General features: G+C 50.7%; 11 protein-coding genes across 11 annotated transcripts; 3 read left to right on the plus strand and 8 right to left on the minus strand.

Moving 5' to 3' along the window:
- Window positions 1-172: 172 nt before the first annotated feature.
- On the minus strand, window positions 173-688 carry ASPVEDRAFT_82250 (uncharacterized protein; the record flags this gene model as incomplete). Its single annotated transcript, XM_040817168.1, has 2 exons — window positions 173-506; window positions 555-688. 2 exons carry the CDS (start codon window positions 686-688, stop codon window positions 173-175), a joined length of 468 nt encoding a protein of 155 aa, XP_040666453.1.
- Window positions 689-798: 110 nt separating this feature from the next.
- ASPVEDRAFT_588900 (F-box protein) lies at window positions 799-2,269 on the minus strand. The gene is made up of 2 exons (XM_040815439.1): window positions 1,113-2,269; window positions 799-1,053 (listed from the first exon to the last, which is right to left on the minus strand). The coding sequence occupies exons 1-2, from the start codon at window positions 2,153-2,155 to the stop codon at window positions 1,038-1,040; spliced, it is 1,059 nt and encodes a 352-aa protein (XP_040666454.1). The 5' UTR covers window positions 2,156-2,269; the 3' UTR covers window positions 799-1,037.
- A 114-nt stretch (window positions 2,270-2,383) lies between these two features.
- Window positions 2,384-4,282, minus strand: ASPVEDRAFT_51822 (Zn(II)2Cys6 transcription factor; the record flags this gene model as incomplete). The annotated part of the gene is made up of 1 exon (XM_040814534.1): window positions 2,384-4,282. The coding sequence occupies one exon, from the start codon at window positions 4,280-4,282 to the stop codon at window positions 2,384-2,386; it is 1,899 nt and encodes a 632-aa protein (XP_040666455.1).
- Window positions 4,283-4,371: 89 nt separating this feature from the next.
- ASPVEDRAFT_40235 (uncharacterized protein) lies at window positions 4,372-6,275 on the minus strand. Its single transcript, XM_040812091.1, has 6 exons — window positions 5,975-6,275; window positions 5,694-5,928; window positions 5,468-5,647; window positions 5,360-5,420; window positions 4,875-5,305; window positions 4,372-4,828 (listed from the first exon to the last, which is right to left on the minus strand). Exons 1-6 carry the CDS (start codon window positions 6,195-6,197, stop codon window positions 4,444-4,446), a joined length of 1,515 nt encoding a protein of 504 aa, XP_040666456.1. The 5' UTR covers window positions 6,198-6,275; the 3' UTR covers window positions 4,372-4,443.
- A 159-nt stretch (window positions 6,276-6,434) lies between these two features.
- Window positions 6,435-7,166, plus strand: ASPVEDRAFT_40236 (cytochrome b5-like heme/steroid binding domain-containing protein). The gene has a single exon (XM_040812092.1). The coding sequence runs from the start codon at window positions 6,512-6,514 to the stop codon at window positions 7,031-7,033; it is 522 nt and encodes a 173-aa protein (XP_040666457.1). The 5' UTR covers window positions 6,435-6,511; the 3' UTR covers window positions 7,034-7,166.
- Window positions 7,167-7,293: 127 nt separating this feature from the next.
- ASPVEDRAFT_40237 (bifunctional fumarylacetoacetate hydrolase/alpha/beta hydrolase family protein) lies at window positions 7,294-9,243 on the plus strand. The gene has a single exon (XM_040812094.1). The coding sequence runs from the start codon at window positions 7,351-7,353 to the stop codon at window positions 9,139-9,141; it is 1,791 nt and encodes a 596-aa protein (XP_040666458.1). The 5' UTR covers window positions 7,294-7,350; the 3' UTR covers window positions 9,142-9,243.
- ASPVEDRAFT_127561 (amino acid permease) lies at window positions 9,234-11,027 on the minus strand (the record flags this gene model as incomplete). Its single annotated transcript, XM_040806470.1, has 6 exons — window positions 9,234-9,624; window positions 9,676-10,141; window positions 10,191-10,338; window positions 10,394-10,435; window positions 10,479-10,680; window positions 10,732-11,027. The coding sequence occupies 6 exons, from the start codon at window positions 11,025-11,027 to the stop codon at window positions 9,234-9,236; spliced, it is 1,545 nt and encodes a 514-aa protein (XP_040666459.1).
- Window positions 11,028-12,188: 1,161 nt separating this feature from the next.
- ASPVEDRAFT_61331 (uncharacterized protein) lies at window positions 12,189-14,364 on the plus strand. Its single transcript, XM_040815563.1, has 6 exons — window positions 12,189-12,340; window positions 12,393-12,630; window positions 12,699-13,272; window positions 13,329-13,590; window positions 13,645-13,952; window positions 14,018-14,364. Exons 1-6 carry the CDS (start codon window positions 12,254-12,256, stop codon window positions 14,280-14,282), a joined length of 1,734 nt encoding a protein of 577 aa, XP_040666460.1. The 5' UTR covers window positions 12,189-12,253; the 3' UTR covers window positions 14,283-14,364.
- Window positions 14,365-14,455: 91 nt separating this feature from the next.
- ASPVEDRAFT_82258 (arylsulfotransferase family protein) lies at window positions 14,456-16,173 on the minus strand (the record flags this gene model as incomplete). The annotated part of the gene is made up of 3 exons (XM_040817169.1): window positions 14,456-15,444; window positions 15,492-15,557; window positions 15,615-16,173. The coding sequence occupies 3 exons, from the start codon at window positions 16,171-16,173 to the stop codon at window positions 14,456-14,458; spliced, it is 1,614 nt and encodes a 537-aa protein (XP_040666461.1).
- A 223-nt stretch (window positions 16,174-16,396) lies between these two features.
- Window positions 16,397-17,329, minus strand: ASPVEDRAFT_82259 (BTB/POZ domain-containing protein; the record flags this gene model as incomplete). The annotated part of the gene is made up of 3 exons (XM_040817170.1): window positions 16,397-17,005; window positions 17,063-17,189; window positions 17,241-17,329. 3 exons carry the CDS (start codon window positions 17,327-17,329, stop codon window positions 16,397-16,399), a joined length of 825 nt encoding a protein of 274 aa, XP_040666462.1.
- A 298-nt stretch (window positions 17,330-17,627) lies between these two features.
- On the minus strand, window positions 17,628-19,011 carry ASPVEDRAFT_51828 (Zn(II)2Cys6 transcription factor domain-containing protein; the record flags this gene model as incomplete). Its single annotated transcript, XM_040814535.1, has 4 exons — window positions 17,628-17,699; window positions 17,741-18,430; window positions 18,476-18,820; window positions 18,871-19,011. 4 exons carry the CDS (start codon window positions 19,009-19,011, stop codon window positions 17,628-17,630), a joined length of 1,248 nt encoding a protein of 415 aa, XP_040666463.1.
- Window positions 19,012-19,543: the final 532 nt, after the last annotated feature.

Genomic DNA, 19,543 nt, shown 5'->3' on the forward strand with positions numbered 1-19,543 from the left:
CAAAAACGTTATTATACCAAGAGTGTAAGGCAAAAGTCGTCCTTCCAGTTGCTCTCAAAAAAAAAAAAAAAAAAAAAAAAAAAAAAAAAAAGCCAAGCCCATACTCTATCAGTAGGGTGTATTTAAATTCTACACTATTTACATACTAACCCCGCAAGGGTCCAGCCTGTCCTTACTGAGCAAAAACAACCTCATCAAACAAAACATGCCCTGTCGCGCTGCTCCCCGAGAATGTACAAGCTGCAATGATATTCAGTACATCTTCACTGGTCTTGGGCATGTATCCGCCCTTCAGCTCAGTCCACTCGTTCGGTGTATCAACAATGTTGGCAATCGCACCGGTTGTCGCATTATTTCCGCCGTAGACATACACAGAGCAGTAGTTTGCGGCTCCGGCTCCACGGGTACGGGTTTGCAGAGAGACGGTGTAGTTTATGCCTGGGGAGAGACCGGAAAGCTTTTGCGAGGCGGTGTTGCCTCTGTTGCCGACGGCAGTCTGGAGGTTGCTGCCTTATTAGCTGCGAGCTTATATCTGGGAATAACCGGGGAAGTACAGGTAGTAGTCGCCGGAGTAGGGGGTGTACTCGGCATCGGACGTTTCAACGACAGCAACATTAGGGGCGGAGGCGAACCAGGGCGAGAGGGAGCCAGATTCGAAGCCTCCGTTTGCGAGGAGATTGACAGACATGATGGAGATGACTCGCCTACAGGGAGGACAGAAGATGAGGTGAAATCCTGTAAAACAAGGAAGACTGGCGACTTTATACTGTCTAATTGAAGAAATACCTGAAACACGATCAAGAAAGCGATTGTTTAATTGGAGCAGTTCGGCTGGACCCGATCCTTAGTGGCGGGCGAGAGAGAACATCCACAAATTAGAACCTGACGAACACCTCCAGTTGCGACGTTGGGGCCAGTTTTTGGACTTGTCCGTGATGTTTGGGCTGCCGGTGGCACAGTATCACATTCTTGTTATTTCCTCCAACTTGGAATCCTTGATCATCCCATTCGGAATATCGACTATAATACGGGCAAGTTCAGTTCTCATAAGCACTATAAAGTTAGACAAAACCATAGATCCACAGACCAAAAACAGGAAACAGGAAACTCACTGCATTAGCCGCACATACGACGGACTCATCAGTCGGTCCTGCTTAGACCAATGCCCATCAGCAGGCAACTCACAGCTCCCCAGATTCCTCTTCACACTGAACGACACCTGCTTCTTGTCTTTCACCCCGTCGTCGTGGCGGTGGCCTTCCCCACCCAAAAGAAGCCCCATTTCCGACGTCCTCATCGCCCAAAGCAAGTTATAGTGCGCATCCGCAAACCCATCATCATCCAACTGCCATTCCATCACCCTAGCATCCGTGGAAACCTCGTAATCCGTTTCCGCAATAAGCATGCCCTTCCTTCCGATATATAGAACCGTCCTGATCCGCGCTTCCACAAAGGCATGGCTGGACACAGCACAGCAATGAACCAGCGCCGGAGCGTGAGCCGGAGCGTGAGTGGGAGCGCGCCCTGAAACCAACGAACCATGTCCATTCGGAGTAACAACTCCCCTGCAAGAACCCAGCACGAAGAACCTCTCAAGCCCGTCCTTGAGCACAACCGGTTTACCCTTTGCCATGCGCCGCAGATGGCACACGATGCGGTTCTTATCGTGAATTGTCAAGGCCACACAGGGGCATAGGTCTATGACGCCCGCCTCGGTCCAGCAGAATTCCCTGTAGATCATGGGCCCGGTGTATGTCGGGTGCGCGAATGTTTCGCGGCGGTGCAGTTTCATGCATTTTGCGCAGTATCGGACGCGTTTATCCTGGAGGCGGCGGAGAAATTGTTGTCTTGTCTTGCCGAGCTTGATGATGCCGTCTGGGTAGAGATGAGGGAGTCGGAGCTGGTAGAGGCGTGGGAAGCGGAAGAGCTCGTTCTCGAAGACGTGGTTGAAGATGAAGTGGAAGGATTTGCAGGTTAGAGCGAGGCTGGCTTGGTCGATGAGTGGGAGGTATTGGAAGATCTCGACTAGGAGTTTGTTGGGGAGGGCTGTGAGGGACGGCTTGGTGCGTGAAGGACGGTGGAGAAGACCGAGGAGCTTTTTGAAGAGGGCGGCCCCGAAGTTGGGAGTTGGAATGAGGCCTGTTAGCTCGATCATCCTCTTGTGTTGGGCGCAGCGTGGGCGTTGGGCATGGTTGCTGGATAGGCCATGTTTGGGAGAGTGGGATTTATCGAATGAAAGATGATGACAGGTTGAGTTTTACAGAATCCGTGGTCCAGACACCGTGTGAGTGAATCAGACTTTTTCTTGTTTGTGTAGAGAAACAGTAGTGGGCTGGACCGTGAGCAAGTTTGCATGAGCAGATTATACATTCTATAGCAAACTCTAGACCACACTAGAGGAAGTAACCCAAGGAAACCCCGCCGGTGTCAATAGCTGCTCACACGGCACATCAAAAAACATATTTCCCAGCTCAGGAAAGGCAGTGTATATGACATCTTCACCAATCGGACTCATATATTGAGAAGCAGTCAAATCTACCGGGTTCAAATGTTGCACCACGGGCTCGAGAACTGCAGCAGCTTTCGAACAAACAGCGCTCCTCGAAGCATTGTTAACAAGTAGCTCTACGCACCGGAGAAGAAGAATTATCGTTTCTGGTCTCGCCTGGCCATCCAGCTGTCCATTTCCGTGTAGCACAAGCAGCGTAGTGATGGAGAAAAACGCATAGAAGGAGCCCAGCCCGTCGACGTACCACCGGTATGAGCGGAATATAGGCTCCGAGTAAAGCTTTTCGAAATTAGACAGGATGATGGTTGCTGCGTGCTCGCATCGATCTGAACTTTGTTTGTATCTGTTGTCTGAGAGCCATGGCCTATGGAGAAGAACGGTAAGATGGTTGGTGTAGTTGGCGAGAATGTAGTAGTGAGCCTGGTGATAAGGCTCCAGTTCCGCGAGTGGTCTTGATGTGAAGCGTGTAAAATGACATTGTTGCTCATAGGAAATCTTTGCACCAAGGGCGTCTGCTTTTGCACGGTCGTCCGGGGATGTGAGTTGGCAGATTTCGAAGGCGAGATTATATAAACGGAATTTATATAGTAGATAGGTCATTTTTGTTGGAGCGTCGCCTTTACTAGGGAGATTCCTGTAAGTGTCGAGCGTCAAGTCATCATCCTCAATGTCAGCCGGCAATTCCACATGAGAGTCAATGCGGAAAGGCATGAGATTCCCGAGACAGGTATTCTGGATGGTATACAGCATCTGCAACGCAGCCCAGCATCGTCGACGCTCCTCGGCCTCGATGCGGTTGACGTTGAGTCGTGCTGGGTCAACTGCACAACCGATAGCAATAGCAATATGGAGAGCTGTACCGAGGAGAGACCAGGCCGGGCCTTGGGAATGGTTGATCGCGTAGATGAGCAGAACTAGACACTGAACCGTGCAGAGATTGTGACGGAACATGAAGTTGTCAGCGACAAGACAGCGCATGGCCGCGCCCCTGTATTTGGCTGAGAGACTGCGAATATTAGCCCCGGGCGATGGGTCGCGGCCGAGATGCATAAGTAGAGGGTTGCTTTCGTCCAGTGCAGTGACCGAGAGGCTGAGAATGACGAAGAGAAGGGCAAGGCAGGGCAATGAGATGCTTTTCGGATTCTGCCTGAACTCGTCATACGTAGCATGAAAGGTCGGGTCATGAAGGATGTGGAATATCGGCGAGAATACTTCGAAGTATACTGCCTTGAGCTCTTCCAGTTGTGGCAGAGGAGGGAGCATATCTAGCAGCTCGTCCGAGACAGCACTTGCGCCGGCCTGTTCGAAGAAAGGAAACCCGGTCGGACACCCAGAGGTCGTCTCATGCATTGCATCAATGAGCTCGGAATCACCGAGTCCATTTGAAGGTATGAACCGGACATGATTCGATGGTGAGACAACTAGACGGCCTGATTGTTGGTTGGGGACGGTCTGGCTTGGACGTTCTCCGGTGGCAATCTGTGAAGCGGGGGAGCTCGACTCTGGAGACGGCAGCCGAGCTTCATTTCGCTGGTCTAGCAGCGCTGTTGTCACTGCAATATTCCGTCTCAGGAGGTCCTCCAAAGAAGAAACATTTGTCGCATCCGGCGATCGAGCTGCTGCCTCGTAGGGATCCTGGCGGCGGAAGCGACAGCTTGAGGCATAACCACGACGAGAGCAGGTATCGCAGGGGGCATTATAACCAGAGGTGATGCATCTGATCTTGCGCTGGCGACAATTCTCGCAGCTGAGAGGAAGGCGTCTCGACGACATGTTTTGAGGGTAAATTGGAGAAAAGAATGGGGGACTGGGGAGGACTGGTTTATAGGACGAATACCGTGCGGGGTTTACATTCGGCATTATCCGCTTATGCAATGTATTAATACTATAAAACTATTCAATACTATCAAATATTCAATTACAATACAAAATAATCAATATGCCTTTTGCATAGGCGTTACAATCTCCAACTCCTCGACTCCCTGCGTGATTCTCTGCGTGAGCTCATGGGCAGCCATATTCGGCACCAGCAGCTCCCTCCGTCCAGCTTTGTGAACTCGTCCGTTGATGATAATCACATTAAGCCTTTGATGATTCTGTAAGATGGTGATATCGTCCAGCGGATCCCCATCGACTAGAACGCAATCTGCGAAGTTTCCTGCTTTGATCTGGCCCATCTCGTGCGACCTCATGAACAGTTTTGCTACGCCGTATGTCGCTGCAATTATGGCTTCATGCGGTGTAAAGCCAAGGAATTTGGTGAAATGCTCGAGATCCCGGGCATATGTTCCATGAGGTGTCCAGGCAAAGCCGTAGTCCCTAAAGATATCAGTAACAGCCTACGTTGAAAGGAAAGGTGATATACCCGCCAGGCAGGACTACGATTCCACGTCGGTGCATTTCCCGCAGTCCACGGATCGCAGCTTCAAGTTCTTTCTTATATCCAACCTTCTCAGCGACTTCTGTGGCATATCCAAATGCACTTGCCTCGTAAAGCGTGGCATAGAGCCAGTTGAGCGCAGGGACAACCACATGCTGTGACCTTTTCTTCTCCAGCATGTCCATCCCTGCTTTCGTTAGAATTGCCCTTGGGGAGGAATCTATGTCCTCACCTTCTTCATCAATATAGGATCCATGATATATGATTTCTACCCCATGCTCAATGCACTGTCTGACGGAATCTCGAGCCCGAGCATGGGCGCAGAGCCTGATTCCAAGCTTATGGGCCTCATCTACACATGCCTTTGTCTCTTCGTCACTGAAATAGCAGTCCATTGCATCGCGGATCTCAGTTATCTGCCTCAATCAGCTTCATATGCACATGCTCTGTAATTGAAATGTGGTTAATACCGATTCTCCAGACATCGACAGCTTGACCTGGTCGACACCCAACTCAACATGTTCGCGGATTCTGTGTTCATCAGAAATTATAGCAGATCTCAATAGGAGAGAACGTACACCTGACGCATTTCATCCGGCCCGTCGGCGTATGCAGTAATCCCAGGCACCAAGTCACCATCTCGTCGAGCCATCTCTTGACTATTGGCAAGATACCGCGGCCCTGGTATATCTCCAGCATTGATCGCATCACGGACAACCACATCTAGTCGCTTCTTTGCGGACGCAGCACCAAAGCACCTAATACGGTCAGTACATTCTTTTGAATGATATGGACAAGCCATACATGGTATACCCAGAGTCAATGAAACTCCGGGCACTCCGCGCCGTCAAGAGCGTGTGCTCTTCGATGCCCAACTCGCCCAACCGGCCGAGATCCCCCCCATTCCAGCTCAGATGGGTATGTGCATCTCCGAGACCGGGAATCAAAGTACGGCCGTTGCCATAGAATACTCGGACCTTGGGGTCTTTGATTAGGTCTTCTTTTCCAGGGACCTCGCCGACATGCGTGAACCGCTCTCCTGCTGCACGTAAGCATGAGTTAGCAGTATGAGTGGAAGAATGTACCTGTGATTAGTACATCTCCATGATAAGGAGCTTTCCCGGTTGCATCGATTATCTGAATGTCGGTAATCAAGACCTTTGACTCTGGATGTGTTCCTGCAATGCTGTATGATTTTGGTTGCAGTTTCTCGTCGAACTTAAGTTTATCTATGTATGCGACATTCCGAGGTGGTCCGTTGTAAGGCTCGAGTGGGTAGTCTGGAGATGTCCACGATAACTCAGACATATTGAATAAATCTGAGTATACCCAGGGAAAGTGGCGAATCCAGAGAAACCCATGTCAGACGAGGAGTATATATACAGCATAAGTCTGACAATTGGCCTCACACCCCCTCCGATGTGCACTATAAGCCAGGAACTTCTATTATGCAGCCGTGGAGTCGCGGTGCGGGCACCAATCGTGTCATTCTTGATTGACCATCGCCGCGCATCTCCGCTGTTCGCCGCTCTCCATCCACCGTCGATCCAATTTGCCCTCCGCATTTCTCCATATACTGAGCTTCCTCGGTGACCTTGACAACATGCGGGAGAACATTCACAATGGGCTGGTTAACACACCGCCGTCCAGCGCTACCCACTCACTCAGAGAAGAATGCGGCCTACAGTGAACATGTCGAAGATATCACCCCATCACCAACACAGCTGCAGACTCGCACATTCCTAGACCGGGAATACCCCAGTCAAGACCCCTCAACTGCAGACTCAGACCTCCCCTACATCGACCCGGCAGTCCTCTCCCTCGTGGAAAAGTCCTGGAATTCAGCTTTAACTGCAGACAAATCACACAATACAGATACAAGTCCGCCATTCCCACCCGCCTGGATTGTAATCGATAATATCGTCTACGACTGCACAGATTTCCAACACCACCACCCCGGCGGCTCCGTTGTGATTCGCAGCTTCGTGGGGCAGGACTGCTCATGGCAGTTTTGGAGGTTTCATGGCAAAGAACAGATGAAGAGGGCTGGAACAGGATTGAGGATTGGGAGGACGAGCGGAGTGAGGAATCGATTTACGGAGACTCCGAGATATGTTGGGTCGAGCAGTTTGGATGATTGGTGATTATCTGATGCGTGTTAATAGACTATGAATGTTGTATACTAAGATACTTGGTATTTACAAAGACCATCGATACTGGAGATCGGGTATATCGGTAGACTACCAGCTCAATACTACTTAGAATAGAATAAGCATACCACGTTCATATCCATCTGCCGCGAGTCAGCGTGACCAGTAGACGGAGATGCGCGGAGTGAGGCCGAGATGGAGATTCGCAATTGCAGTGGAGAACAGGCGGGGTCATATTTGACAATTCCATTCGATTATTATTTAAGAGGGCCAGCTGCACTGGAAAACATTCCAACAGAGTAACACAGACAATGGCTTCCCCTCAGTTCAATTACTGCGCCTACGTCGACCCCAGCTCCGGGGGAGACCGCATCGGCCACCTCGACCTGCAGTCAGAACACATTCAACCACTGTCATTCACGTCCGGCACGCGAATCAACAACCTATACCAGGTCATCGAAGCCGGCGAAGCCAACATCCTCCCCGCGCGTGAAGACCCAATCCTTCTATCCCAGGTCAAACTGCTCCCCACCATCTCCGGCCGCGACATCCTGGCCGTGGGCAAGAACTACGCCGAACACGCCAAAGAATTCAACTCATCGGGCTTCGACTCTTCAGACAAAGTCGACCAGCCCAGCGCGCCAGTGATCTTCACAAAACGGGCAACGTCCATCATCGCGCACGGCGAGGATGTGCTCCTCCATCCGGAATTCACGCAGACGCCCGACTACGAGGGCGAAATTGGCGTCATCATCGGCAAGGCTGGGTATAAAATTCCCGAGTCGCAGGCGATGGACTATGTCTGGGGATACACCATCATCAACGACTTCACGGCTCGTGAGAGACAGCGGGACCACAAGCAGTTCTATATCGGCAAGTCACCGGATACTTACTGCCCCATTGGGCCTGTTGCTGTGCCCAAGGAGAGACTGCCGGAGAATCTGCGTCTACAGACGTTCGTCAATGGCGAGGAGCGGCAGAATGCTACAATAGATCAATTGATATTCAGCATCCCGAACTTGATTTCGACGCTGTCCCAGGGGCAGACGATTCAGCCTGGGGATACGATCGCAACAGGGACCCCGTATGGCGTGGGCTTTGGGTTCAGACCGATGAAGTTCCTCAAACCTGGCGATGAGGTGAAAGTCTCAGTTACTGGGCTGGGAGCACTCGTCAACCACATGGCAAGCCTAGATGCAATCAACCCAACGATCGAACGCATCAACACCACCTCCTCAATCCCAGTCTCCAACCAGAAGACCAGAAGTAGCAACGGCCTCGTCAACATCGGTACGAAGAGCCTCTTCTACCAATTCCGAGGCCAGCCCGACGCCGACCCCGTCATCTTCATCCACGGCCTAGGAGGTTCCTCTACCTACTTCACCCCTCTGGTCGAGAAACTATCCAAAACACACGCCTGCCATCTAACAGACCTCGAAGGCCACGGCCTCTCTCCAACAAACGGGCTCAGCAGCCTCACAATCTCCTCCCTGGCATCCGACATCCGAACCCTCTACACGACTGTCTCAACCCAGTCTGAAAAGCCAGTAACCATAATTGCCCACTCAATGGGCTGTCTCGTCGCCCTCAAACTCGCCCTTGACTCCTCATTCCCAGCCTCAATCTCAAACCTCATCCTCCTGGGTCCCCCTCCTTCGCCCCTCCCGGCAGCAGCAAGCAACGCAACCTACGCCCGTGCCGAAACAGTGCGCAGGGACGGCATGCTGGCAGTCACAGACGCGATCGTCAACGCAGGCCTTTCGCAGCGTACAAAGTCTGAAAACTCGCTTGCTGTAACGGCTACTAGGCTATCGCTGCTTGGTCAGGATGCAGAGGGGTATGCGAAGGCTTGTATGGCGCTTGCGCGGTCGGCTGAGGAAACTTTGAATGTAGAGGGGGTGGCGGGGAGTAGGACGTTGATGGTGACGGGGACGGATGATGCGGTTAGTCCGCCTACTTTGTGTGAGAAGTATGCGCAGAGAATTGGAAGTGGGAAGGGACAAGCGAAGGTGGTGGTGTTGGAGGGTGTAGGGCATTGGCATTTGTTTGAGGATTTGGCGAAGACTACAGCGGCGGTTTATGAGTTTATGGGCATAGACTAGGAGGTGGGCGTTTCCTGCATTAACAGCCTTTGACCATTAATTTAAATGGTATATACAGAATCCCCGAAACAGTAATATATACACTTTAGAAACTAAGCAACCCACTCAACAAACCTCTTAAGAAGACTCTTCTCACCCCCCTCCTCAAGGGTATAAGTATCCGTCTCCAGATCCACCTCATGCAGCTTTACAAACTTGGTCCGCTTAATGATCTTCCACCCTACAAACATAATCAACATAATTGGCAATTCCACATAAAAGCTCACGAAACTGACACCGTCAAATCTCGGGCTGAAGCAGGTCCACCCTTGGACGAGCACGATTACGATGTTGAGAATTACGCAAACCCAGGGACCAACCGGGTACGTGAAGTTACGGAAGGGCAGGAGGTGCGTCTTATTCTGGGCCTTCATTGCGCGTCGGAACCGGATTGAGGTGATGCCGATGGAGATCCAGGAGAGTTGGTTGGAGACGCCGACGATACTGTTATTTTATTAGTGTATACTCCAAAGATAGTGCTGGGTTGGGACGTACTTCTGCAGCCAAGTCCAAAGCTGACCCGCGCCGATCTTGCTCGAGCCGAAGCAGAGTCCGCTGACGATTCCAGTGGCTAGGACTGCGACCCAGGGGACTTGGTTCCCGTTTAACCGGGCGAAGACCTTGGGCGCGTGTCCGGATACGGCGAGGGTGTAGAGGAGGCGGACGCCTGCGAAGAGGGCGTGATTACCGGCTGATAGAACGGAGGTTAGGATGACGGCGTTCATGACGCTGCCGGCGGCTTTGGCGCCGGTCATTTGGAAGATAAGGGTGAAGGGGGAGGTTTTGACGTCGCCTTCTGAGAGGTCTGGGAAGTTGTATGGGAGATTGAGGCCGATGATTAGGGTGGATAGAATGTAGAAGATGAGGATTCGCCAGAACACGTTGAGGACGACCTTTGGGAGAGTCCTTGCTGGGTCTTTGGTTTCTCCCGCAGTGATGGCGATGGACTCGGTGCCGCCGTCTGCAAGGGTCAACATGATTCTTCTTCTTCTTCAACTGGAGGGTCTTACAGGCGAATGCTGCGGTGACGAAGACAGATGCGAAACCGCCAATTCCATCGACAAAGGGCGCGCCTGGGATGTGCCAGTTCTCGCCGCCGATGTAGTGGCCGGATTCATTGCCGCCGCAGTTGACGACTATTCCAAGGATGATGAAGACCTACGCGTATTAGTATGGAATGTAGTATGACTGTAGTATGATGGAGTATACTCACGACGATGGTGATAACCTTGAGCACACTCATCCAGTACTCGACCTAAGCAATTAGCATATAGTCTAGAGAAGGAACGAGAACTCACCTCTCCATAAACATGCACCGCAAACAGGTTCAGCGCAATCAAAACAGCCCAGAAGATCAAACTGAAAGCCCATCCAGGAAAGTTGTCGGACCAATACTGGAGCACCAGCTGCAGAGCAACCAGATCCGCCGCGGTGGAAACAGCATCATTGAACCAGTAGTTCCAGGTCAGAGCAAACCCAAATGCGTCGTCGACGAACCTCCTACACAGAATTAGTAACGAAAGGTAAAGCGATATAGTAGACTATACGCACCCTGCAAAAGTACAGAAGCTCCCCGCGACAGGCACAAACGCAGCCATCTCGCCCAGACTGAGCATCGTCACAAAGATAATACCGCCGCAGATGGCATAGGCGATGAGCATCGAGGCCGGCCCACCGGTAGCCAGCGAGCTGCCCGTACCCAGGAACAGGCCGGTTCCGATGGTGCCCCCGATCGCGATCATCTGGACCTGGCGGGCGGAGAGGCCGCGGTTGAGGCGGTCCTGGTGCACATGGCTGGCCTCGGAGGGCGCTGGCCCTGGGGCGACGGAGGGCTGCTTGTCGGCCATTCTGACGCTGCTGCCATATGGAGGACGAGTCAAAGAGAAAATCGCAAGCCGAAGCTTTTGCCCAGCGGAGACTGCGTGATCGGAGCTGACGATTGCGTCTTCGGTTTCCTGCTGTCATCGTTTCCTTTTTCCTTTTTTTTTTGCCTTTTTTTTTTTTTCGTGAATTTTGCCCCGGATCCAACGTTACATTCACCCCACTTGCGGCCTTCGCCGATGCTGATCCGCCTCGTGTATATCCGCACTATAAATATATGTACAGTGTACTGCAGGGTTTGCTGTGCTCTGTAGATTCGTTATTGTTTTCGAACACATAGCTGTGTATTAACCGAATGAGTAGAGCTCAGTGTGTCTTTCACCGCAGCAAGACCAAGCCATACAGTGGAGTCGCTAATAAGAACGTCGTTCGATGTCGATGCGACACCGCTGTGCGAGTTGGGAGTATGTAGTTTAATAAATCGGTCAGTGTAGTATGTTGCAGTTGTAGAAAGGAGATGCATCCCAAACAGCTGCAAGATCGAACGGGTTTAGGAAGGCTCATCCAGGCTCTGGTCTTCAACATCGTCGGCGAATGACTGGGGATGTTTGCGATATTGTTAACACTGGAGGACATAGATTGTTAGTAAAAAGCCGACATTAATAGAAGACCTATAACGTTTTGGATCTGGTAGGGCACTACCTGGACTGTGATAATTGTGGTGAAGTAGATAGAGCGGCCTTTGGAGGCCAGGCTGACTGACTGAGAGATGTAAGGAAACTGGTTGAACAAACATGTCAGCATTTGCCTCTTGTTAATATTGCATTATTACATGGCTTAGATACTGACAATTCACACAATGGTGGTTGCTCTTTGATTTTGAAATCTGATAAGCACTTTGTGTGACTGCAATTGCCTGGATTTCAATCCTGCTTATTATGACACTTCACTTTGCACCTCAACGCGTGCATTTTTGAATAAAACAATATGAAAAATAAATGACAGCCCTAAAGTAGCCAATAGAGAACGTGCCCGGCGGTAGAAGTGGATCGTGCCTTTGCGCAGTTTATTGATATTGGACACAGGCAGGATAAGTGAATAGCTGAACTCGGTAAACACCGCAAAAGCAGTAGAAAGAAATCGAAATTGAATTTGAAAACACTTTCATCTCAGTATATGCTGTTACTACTGCTTTCTTTCCAAACGTCTTCTAATCTTATGATACCCGGTTCAGCCCTGGAATCGAAGCAACATGGCAGGCTCTCAGCCTAGCTGTGCCAACAATTCCGAGTGCCAGAAAGGTGGAAAATGTGCATGCACAAATTGCCGTCTTGTTCTTGTATGTTGCCCCGTTTGTGTTGGTAAATATGGATTCGACTGACGTCCTATAGTACTGCAGCGCGGCCTGCCAGAAAAGCCACTGGAAATTCCATAGGATTGATTGCAGATCAGAGCTGAACAAATCGAAATGGTTTCCTGCCTGGGTTACAGAAAATCGATCCCCCAAGAATCAGCCCCCATTCGGACCGGATAAGGATTTCATGGGGGACATGCCTGCGTTTGATCTGCTGAAACTTGGGGACAACGAAGGGAAAGACTATCACGGACATTTGCGTATCTTGCTTGCCGGTGAGCGTGGATTCTTGCTTACTACAGTATACTTGTTCTCAACTGATGATGCATGTCCTTCTGTATAGCATCTGGAGACCTTCGCAACGTGGTGAAGACAGTCACAGACCTTCCGGACGATTTCAACGGCAGTCTGGAAATCACGATAAACGACCACGACGCCGATGTAGTCTGCCGGAATGTCCTTTTGCTTCTCATTTCTTTAGTTGCTGGAGATGACGAAGAGGTAATCGAATGCATGATTCATGTGTGGTACTCAGCGTTCCTCCGCGAGTCCGATATCGACCTGCTCAGTCAATTCCGCCCACTCATCGAGGAAGTCTGCAAAGACTACGAGAATTCTGGCTGCAGCCACCCCACCGGAAGACAGTGGACTTTTGGGAAATGCGGTCTCGTTCCCGTCCTGAAGAAAGAGTCTTGGGATCGCCTTTTGTCTTTCCTGGAAGCACCTTTTGGCTACACGCCCACCCTTGCCCACAAAGCGAGAACCCTGGCCACGAAAGTGAAATCGCGCAAGGACTGCCGTGAGCGATATCTGTACAGCCAGCCTCCTGCCCACAGAGTGGCGCACGAGAAGTTCTGGGACGATGGAATGCTTCTCCCCTTTGGGGCCTCGCGCGAGGAGTTCTGCATTCCTAACCCGTAAGTGAACCCTCATTATCTGCAAGCTTGCCCTTCGACACTGAAAAAATTTGCAGGACCTTTTACCAGCACTGGGCACAGTGGCCTATGAAAGACGATGCCAACCCCTTGGCTGGATGGCCCTCCGAAGAAGTCTTTGCGACATACACTGGACCCGCAACGGCTGATGTCTACGGAAAGCTGTACTTCTACCTTTATGGAATGTTCAAAACTTTCCGATACAAGCTCAGAACCTCAAAGATCCTCATCGAGCTACCGGAGGACTGCGTCACGCCTCTTCCGACAATACTCGAAGACAGCTGCTTTGATCGGATTGATGTAAGCTGACCCTATGTTGTCGGGACATTGCTAATAATGACTGTCTATGCGTAGACCTCCAACCTCGCAGATTCTGGCATGTTTGGCATTGGGCGCACCCTCCAGCTGATGATGCCTTTATTGAAACAACCGTCTGACAATCCCCACGCCACACTCATCACCCTGTTCATGGGCGCCGTAGGGCGGACAATCAATGATTCGGACCGAGAACGTGAGATTGGACCACAAAGCGAAGGATGGAGACTTTTGAGGCAGTATATGCCCGATTTTAAACGCCATGTGCTTACACTATCGCACCCGGAATGCGGGAGACTCAATGCAGCGATACAGCTAGTGGCGAACCACGATATTGTTTTTGACCGGTGAGACTTGCGACAATAGTCAATGGTTTGAAGCGAGCATCACAACGAAGGCTAACTCCTATTAGGTACATGGAGAATCACAATTTCACTGAGGCTGGTGAGTCCGTCGGTGCTGTGGTAAAAAAAGATCATACCATTGTCGACAAATGGCCGTTTCAGGTGAAGCTGCGACCTGGTCAGCCTGGCGCACAGGAGGAGTTCGATCGTCTCCTGAGGGATAAGTGTCTTGGTCAGGAATGTTTTATCGAATGGAAGAGAGTCGCCAAAACTATGGCTGACAAGAATGAGAAGCCTTCTGGTATGCCGAAAGTTGGTAAATTGGCCATTTGAATATGATGACTGGAAAACAGTGCGAGACATCCTGGTTGGGTTGTTCAACAACACATTGGCAGTTCTGATATTGTTTGTTTTGAATCCATGCATTGTGCTTTTCCATGTGTCTGTTTTATGCAGCCTATAGGGCAGACAATGACAGTTTTGCGACTAGGGATTTCCCCCCGACTCTATAGCTCTGGTCTTCCCTGCTCCAGTAGGTCCTCTGTCGCCCAGCTTTCCCCCCTAAGATGAGAGATATAAGGATTTCTATCCGACAGACCAGTTATTCTGCTGCGTCCCAAGATGCTGCCCTCCCTATCAAGTGCCTCAGCAACAACAAACACTCGACCAGCTTCCGAAGACAAGTCAAGAGATGTATGAAACTCGGTCTCAAAGCTAGTCCTCTTCTTCTCACCCAGGTACTTGCGCTCTGCCCCCGTCTCTCCATGAACGAGATAGAACCGCCAGACATCAGTCTCCGTATCCCCATTCCAGGAAACATAAACAGCCACCTCACCACTTGAATCCCCCAGCGCAAGAACCGCAACACCCTCCCCAGAATACCCGGTCCAGGCGCTTCGAAACCCGCGATAGCTCTGCACCCGATTATTCGGATACGAATCAAGGTAAGCATGGAAGAGAACCTCCCCACCCTGGCTAAACTCCGTAACTGCACCCGCCTGGCCCCAGTTGACAAAGACATTCCCTCCAGGCAGAAACTGCGCATTACCCTGCGAGTTCGCGACGAGGGGATCAGGTGGCCAGAATGTCTGGATCTCGCTCACTGTCCCAGCGGTATGGTTTAGCTCTACATATCTCGCTCTGGAGAATCCGCCAATCCCATGGCCGGGCTCTAACTGCGAGTGATCCGCGTTGTCAAAGAAAGAGATGCGCTCGATTTCTCCGTTCTCAGAGGTATACCGGATCCGCGCATCGTGCTGGAATGCGAATTCCACGTTAGAAGGGACCTCGAAGTCTGACCCGTGTGAGCCGCCTAGTTGCCAGATGACCTCGCCTGAAGTGCCGTTTATTTTGAAGATGGCGGCGTAGTTTCGTGCTGAGATTAGGTAGTTGCCGTCTCTGTCCTTTGCAGCGCTGTTGAGGTGGAAGTAGTCCCAGGCGTCTTCGGAGTTGAACGAGTTGAAGGGACCGGTTGGTTCAAGGGGGAGGGCGCTGTCTGATGCTTATTAGACTTGCTTATATTTATGGATATGGGTGACATACACTTGGGGCTGATATGGTCCAGGCTAAACCATTCAAACAACAGCTCCCCAGTTTCAATATCGATCTCTGTCCAGGTCAGCTCCGTCCAGTCATCCTACAAGATATATGATTCTGAATACTAACCTTGAAACCCACTGCTAAGAATCCACTCCTGGCCCTCTTCACCCCCAAACTCGCCCAGATCAAACGGAACAGGCACTGGTGTCTCAATAAGGACACTCCGCCCACCATCCACAACCTCAAACTCATGAACAGAAACCAGCCGATGTCCAGCCGCGCGTAAGACCTTCACCGTTTCATAACTCTCATCCAAAACCGCCTGGTTCCCGTACATGCGACCATGCGATCCGCTCAACAGCCCCTGCGCGGCCTTGAGAACAGGCTTGCCATTGATAACCGTAGGCCCGAAATTCGCTATGTACCCGGCTAAATAACTGATTCCGGACCAGACGAGGTCGCCATCGTCGCGGAAAATATAGGCGCCTGGCTGTAAGGGGCCGACGCTGTCTGGGTCGAATCCTGGGTAAGCAGTTATGAAGATGTAGCCGTCTTCAGTGGTGGATTTGGCGGGGACGGTGATGTTTAGTCGTGGGGGTGAGAGGTCTGGGCGCGAGAGATATTGCCAGTCTGCTAGGACGTAGGGCAGGGTGGCGAAGAGCGAAATGGCTTTTATTAGCTGCATTTTGCGTGTTACGGAGGAGAGAAGTTCATTTGAGGCGGGAAATCCATTTATATGTGAAATAATAGCTAAGCACTAGCCTGGATGATGTATTCTGGGTCATCTCCAATTCATCAAGCCCGCCATTGCATACAACAGAGGGAATATCACGCCATATTGAGGCCTGTTCGTATGCCCATTTGTTATATTGCTGACAACCTAATATTATCCCTTCAACTGCTCTAAATCAACTTGAGACTGTAGAGCCTTCGATTGCGTACTGCCGGGTACCTCTTAAGTCCTGTTTGACATAGCGCCACCAAGTCTTGTTATGCGTTCCACATAACGGACAATATTCAAATGTCTTTCTTGGATTAGGAAGTTGTATCCTCCACACCCCAGTACAGGAGGGGCAGTTATAACTTGTCGACTCGGCGTAACGACGGTGTTGTAGAAGATCAGCCGCGAATCCTGGAGCCTCCTCTAGAACGGCTTTGAAATTATCTTTCTTCAGTAGCTTATCGAGATATTCTAAGCATATGCTCACAATAAGATCGCGAAGGCCTCGATCTGTAGGGAGTGTCGTCGAATACGCATCTAAGATCGTGGCAGGGAAGTCGTCCATTTTCCAACAGGTCTTTAAAGCAGAAGCAAATTTTCGCCTTGCGTGTTCCTTGAGTCTTGGCACATCATATTTATCTGCGACCTGATAGACGCCGACGTGAAATGGCATCGGCGAGATCTGGCATCGTTCCCTGCTGATGGGCTCGTAGTCGAAGCCGTACATGAAGTGGATCATGGCTACTACAGCTTCCGGGTCATCGCCCTCGAGCCTGATCATGTTTTCTCTTGTCTCCTACAGTAACTACTCGTCAGCTATCGGGCTATTGTGGATGGGGTTGATTTAACTTACTTTCCAATTATGGTTGAATAGACGAGAGAAGTACGTTGACTGCCCGCAGATAACCAGCTTGTGCACTTTAAACTCTTGGGCTGCGCTGATTATCGTCAGATCCGAGAATCTTGAACTGGAGAAACATCTGATATAGTTAGTATTACAGAGTCTTCGTTTGACAGGGGAGTGGACTTACTCTTGGATGCTCGAGATAAGGCATCCATCGTTCATATTCTTAGATTCCTTCATCTCAGGCTTTTTAATTGTCGGTTGTTTGTTGGCCATTCTGATCGGTTTGGATTTTACTAGACGGCAGGACATCCGTTCTGTTTAAACGTGCCTGACATAGTTCAAGTGGCTCAGGCCACATACCCTATTCCTTTGGATATCCAATGGCCCTTCCGCACCTTCCCTTGCCACCAGGTCACACCCTCAATGGACTCTAAGCACAAAGTTATGACGAGTCGGGTCATTCTTGATGTCATTAAAGGTTGACCATATCAACAACTTTCAAAACCAGAGTTGGACAGGGTCGATCGGAAAGTACAGCCGATAGACATGAAAAAGTCTATTTGTTTATAATTTAGCCTGCAAGGTATAGCCAGACGCTGCTGCCGGAAACTCTAAGAATGGCTGGATGACCGGATCCTCCAGACTCTCCAGATAGATGCACACCGCAATGCACTCCTGTCGTACCCGCCCCTCAACCCACGGTTGATACTGTGACAGCGAGCACATGACTCCCATCCAATATGCCAATATAACCAGGCCGCGCGGATCGCGGTCTCGGCAGATATTCACAAACTGTGGAGAGATCCTCCCCATCCAGTTTGTAACATGCGGCGCATTCTGTGCGCTTGCCTCTAGCTCCATACATGGACTTAGAAGCTTGATGGGGAACCAATATACACAGTTGTCCTCGTTTGATTCATCGTTGATCCCGCACAGATCTGCGAGTTCGGGGTGTAGACCCTCTCGTCCGTGCGTGATATCAAAGCGGAACAATTGATTCTCCCAGTCGCGGTTGTGTCCAAAGGCCGTTCCCCAGATACTACCGGGGATGTACTTTTTCGCCATCTTCAGAATACAAGCCAGTCCGCCCTGGACAGCTAGCCAGTTTAGGTCGCTGGGTTCGCCGGTAAACACCCAGGAATCTTTGATTTCGAATCTTAGGGGGGCGAGTGATGTGATTCCCATGAGCATGCACGCGGATAGGAGCCCGCTTACGTTCTTCTCGTTGACGCTTTGCTGTAGTTCCTGGGAGTATAATCGGAGAGCCCGTTGCCAGAAGTACGCTTCGGCGATTTCTCGTGATTCGTTATTTGGAGATATGCGGTTCATGTGGAGGATTCCACATCCGACGACCGTATACATTAGATATGGATTCTAGTTACGATTAGCATTCGGACTGTAGTATAAGTGGCAACTTACATCGAATGCAACATGAATCATATCCCCCCTCATTACCTTTTGAATCGACGGGGTAGCCACTGAATTTGACGAGTATTTTAGGTAGAAATCCATCGAAGTCACCGCGATGTTGACGACCTCGTCATAGTCGCCAATGGTGCGAGGAGCAAACGCGAGGTCCGCACCCACCGCATCCCGAACTCTGTTCACCATGTCGGAAATGGAAAACGAGACAAGCGTTCGGTCTGGCTGTGAGCTGGAACTTAACGGACTGCTGCTCGTTCGAGACGAGGCTGGCGATGGTGGGTAGACGCATTCAGCCCCATAGTTCTCACATCTTCGACAGGCGGGTTTTCGCTCGTCGCACTGGACTTGGTTAACATCTAAACAGATATTATATCTTTTTGGAGGGTTACCTTGACCCTCCTCGACTTGCAAACAGTACACCCATTGCGAGACTTTTTATGTGCCCGCCGGGCGTGATAAGGCCCCGTTTGAGGCCGATCAGGCAGATCCACCTGGAATGTTGTCTGGAATCCACGCGTTGCGAGAGCCATAATGGCAGCTTTACTTCACCCTGACCCAACCTTCAGGTTTCCGCTTGGCAGCTTCAAAAAATAGGCTGTATATACTAGCGTATCGGCTCTCCACCTGGGAGGCTCTTTGCCTAAATAATGACATTGACAGCTGAATTGTGAAGGAATGTGGGTGCAGCTGGAATACGAGCGCATCGCCACGATTGCCCAACACGTGATGCTGAGTATCTGCCTCAGGCAGAACATTCTGTCATTGTACTTCGTATTCTGTGAGATTGACCCATGGGTATTACAGGAGCTGGAAGGAAGGGAAAGTCGACAGAATATGATAGGCGAGCATTTGGCCAATTATTCCACTTGACACCTGGTGGCGGTTGAGGCTGAGGCTGACTGGGCGTCGGGCACATGAGGATAGGGCTGTGCTGGGTTTAGTCAAGCCTTAATTATATTTTGGTATCATACCTACATAGGAAAGGGCGATGAATGCCCGGCTTCCTGCCTCCAGGATCTACACAGGAGCTGCATCAGAGGGAGGAGCGCCTGTAAAGCAAGG

The sequence above is a fragment of the Aspergillus versicolor genome (assembly GCF_001890125.1).
Source record: "Aspergillus versicolor CBS 583.65 unplaced genomic scaffold ASPVEscaffold_3, whole genome shotgun sequence".
In the NCBI taxonomy this organism is placed as follows: Eukaryota; Fungi; Ascomycota; class Eurotiomycetes; order Eurotiales; family Aspergillaceae; genus Aspergillus; species Aspergillus versicolor.

What these genes read in the sequence shown, in the direction of transcription:
- ASPVEDRAFT_61331 (XM_040815563.1), top strand. Translation starts at nt 12,254, where the DNA reads ATGGCAGGCTCTCAGCCTAGCTGTGCCAACAATTCCGAGTGCCAGAAA. An exon ending in TTTGCGTATCTTGCTTGCCG is followed by an intron (nt 12,631 to 12,698) that starts GTGAGCGTGGAT and finishes CCTTCTGTATAG; the next exon opens with CATCTGGAGACCTTCGCAAC. An exon ending in GAGTTCTGCATTCCTAACCC is followed by an intron (nt 13,273 to 13,328) that starts GTAAGTGAACCC and finishes AAAAATTTGCAG; the next exon opens with GACCTTTTACCAGCACTGGG.
- ASPVEDRAFT_40237 (XM_040812094.1), top strand. Translation starts at nt 7,351, where the DNA reads ATGGCTTCCCCTCAGTTCAATTACTGCGCCTACGTCGACCCCAGCTCC.
- ASPVEDRAFT_40236 (XM_040812092.1), top strand. Translation starts at nt 6,512, where the DNA reads ATGGGCTGGTTAACACACCGCCGTCCAGCGCTACCCACTCACTCAGAG.
- ASPVEDRAFT_40235 (XM_040812091.1), bottom strand. Translation starts at nt 6,197, where the DNA reads ATGTCTGAGTTATCGTGGACATCTCCAGACTACCCACTCGAGCCTTAC. An exon ending in TGGAGATGTACTAATCACAG is followed by an intron (nt 5,929 to 5,974) that starts GTACATTCTTCC and finishes TACGTGCAGCAG; the next exon opens with GAGAGCGGTTCACGCATGTC. An exon ending in ATCGTAGTCCTGCCTGGCGG is followed by an intron (nt 4,829 to 4,874) that starts GTATATCACCTT and finishes TGATATCTTTAG; the next exon opens with GGACTACGGCTTTGCCTGGA.
- ASPVEDRAFT_588900 (XM_040815439.1), bottom strand. Translation starts at nt 2,155, where the DNA reads ATGATCGAGCTAACAGGCCTCATTCCAACTCCCAACTTCGGGGCCGCC.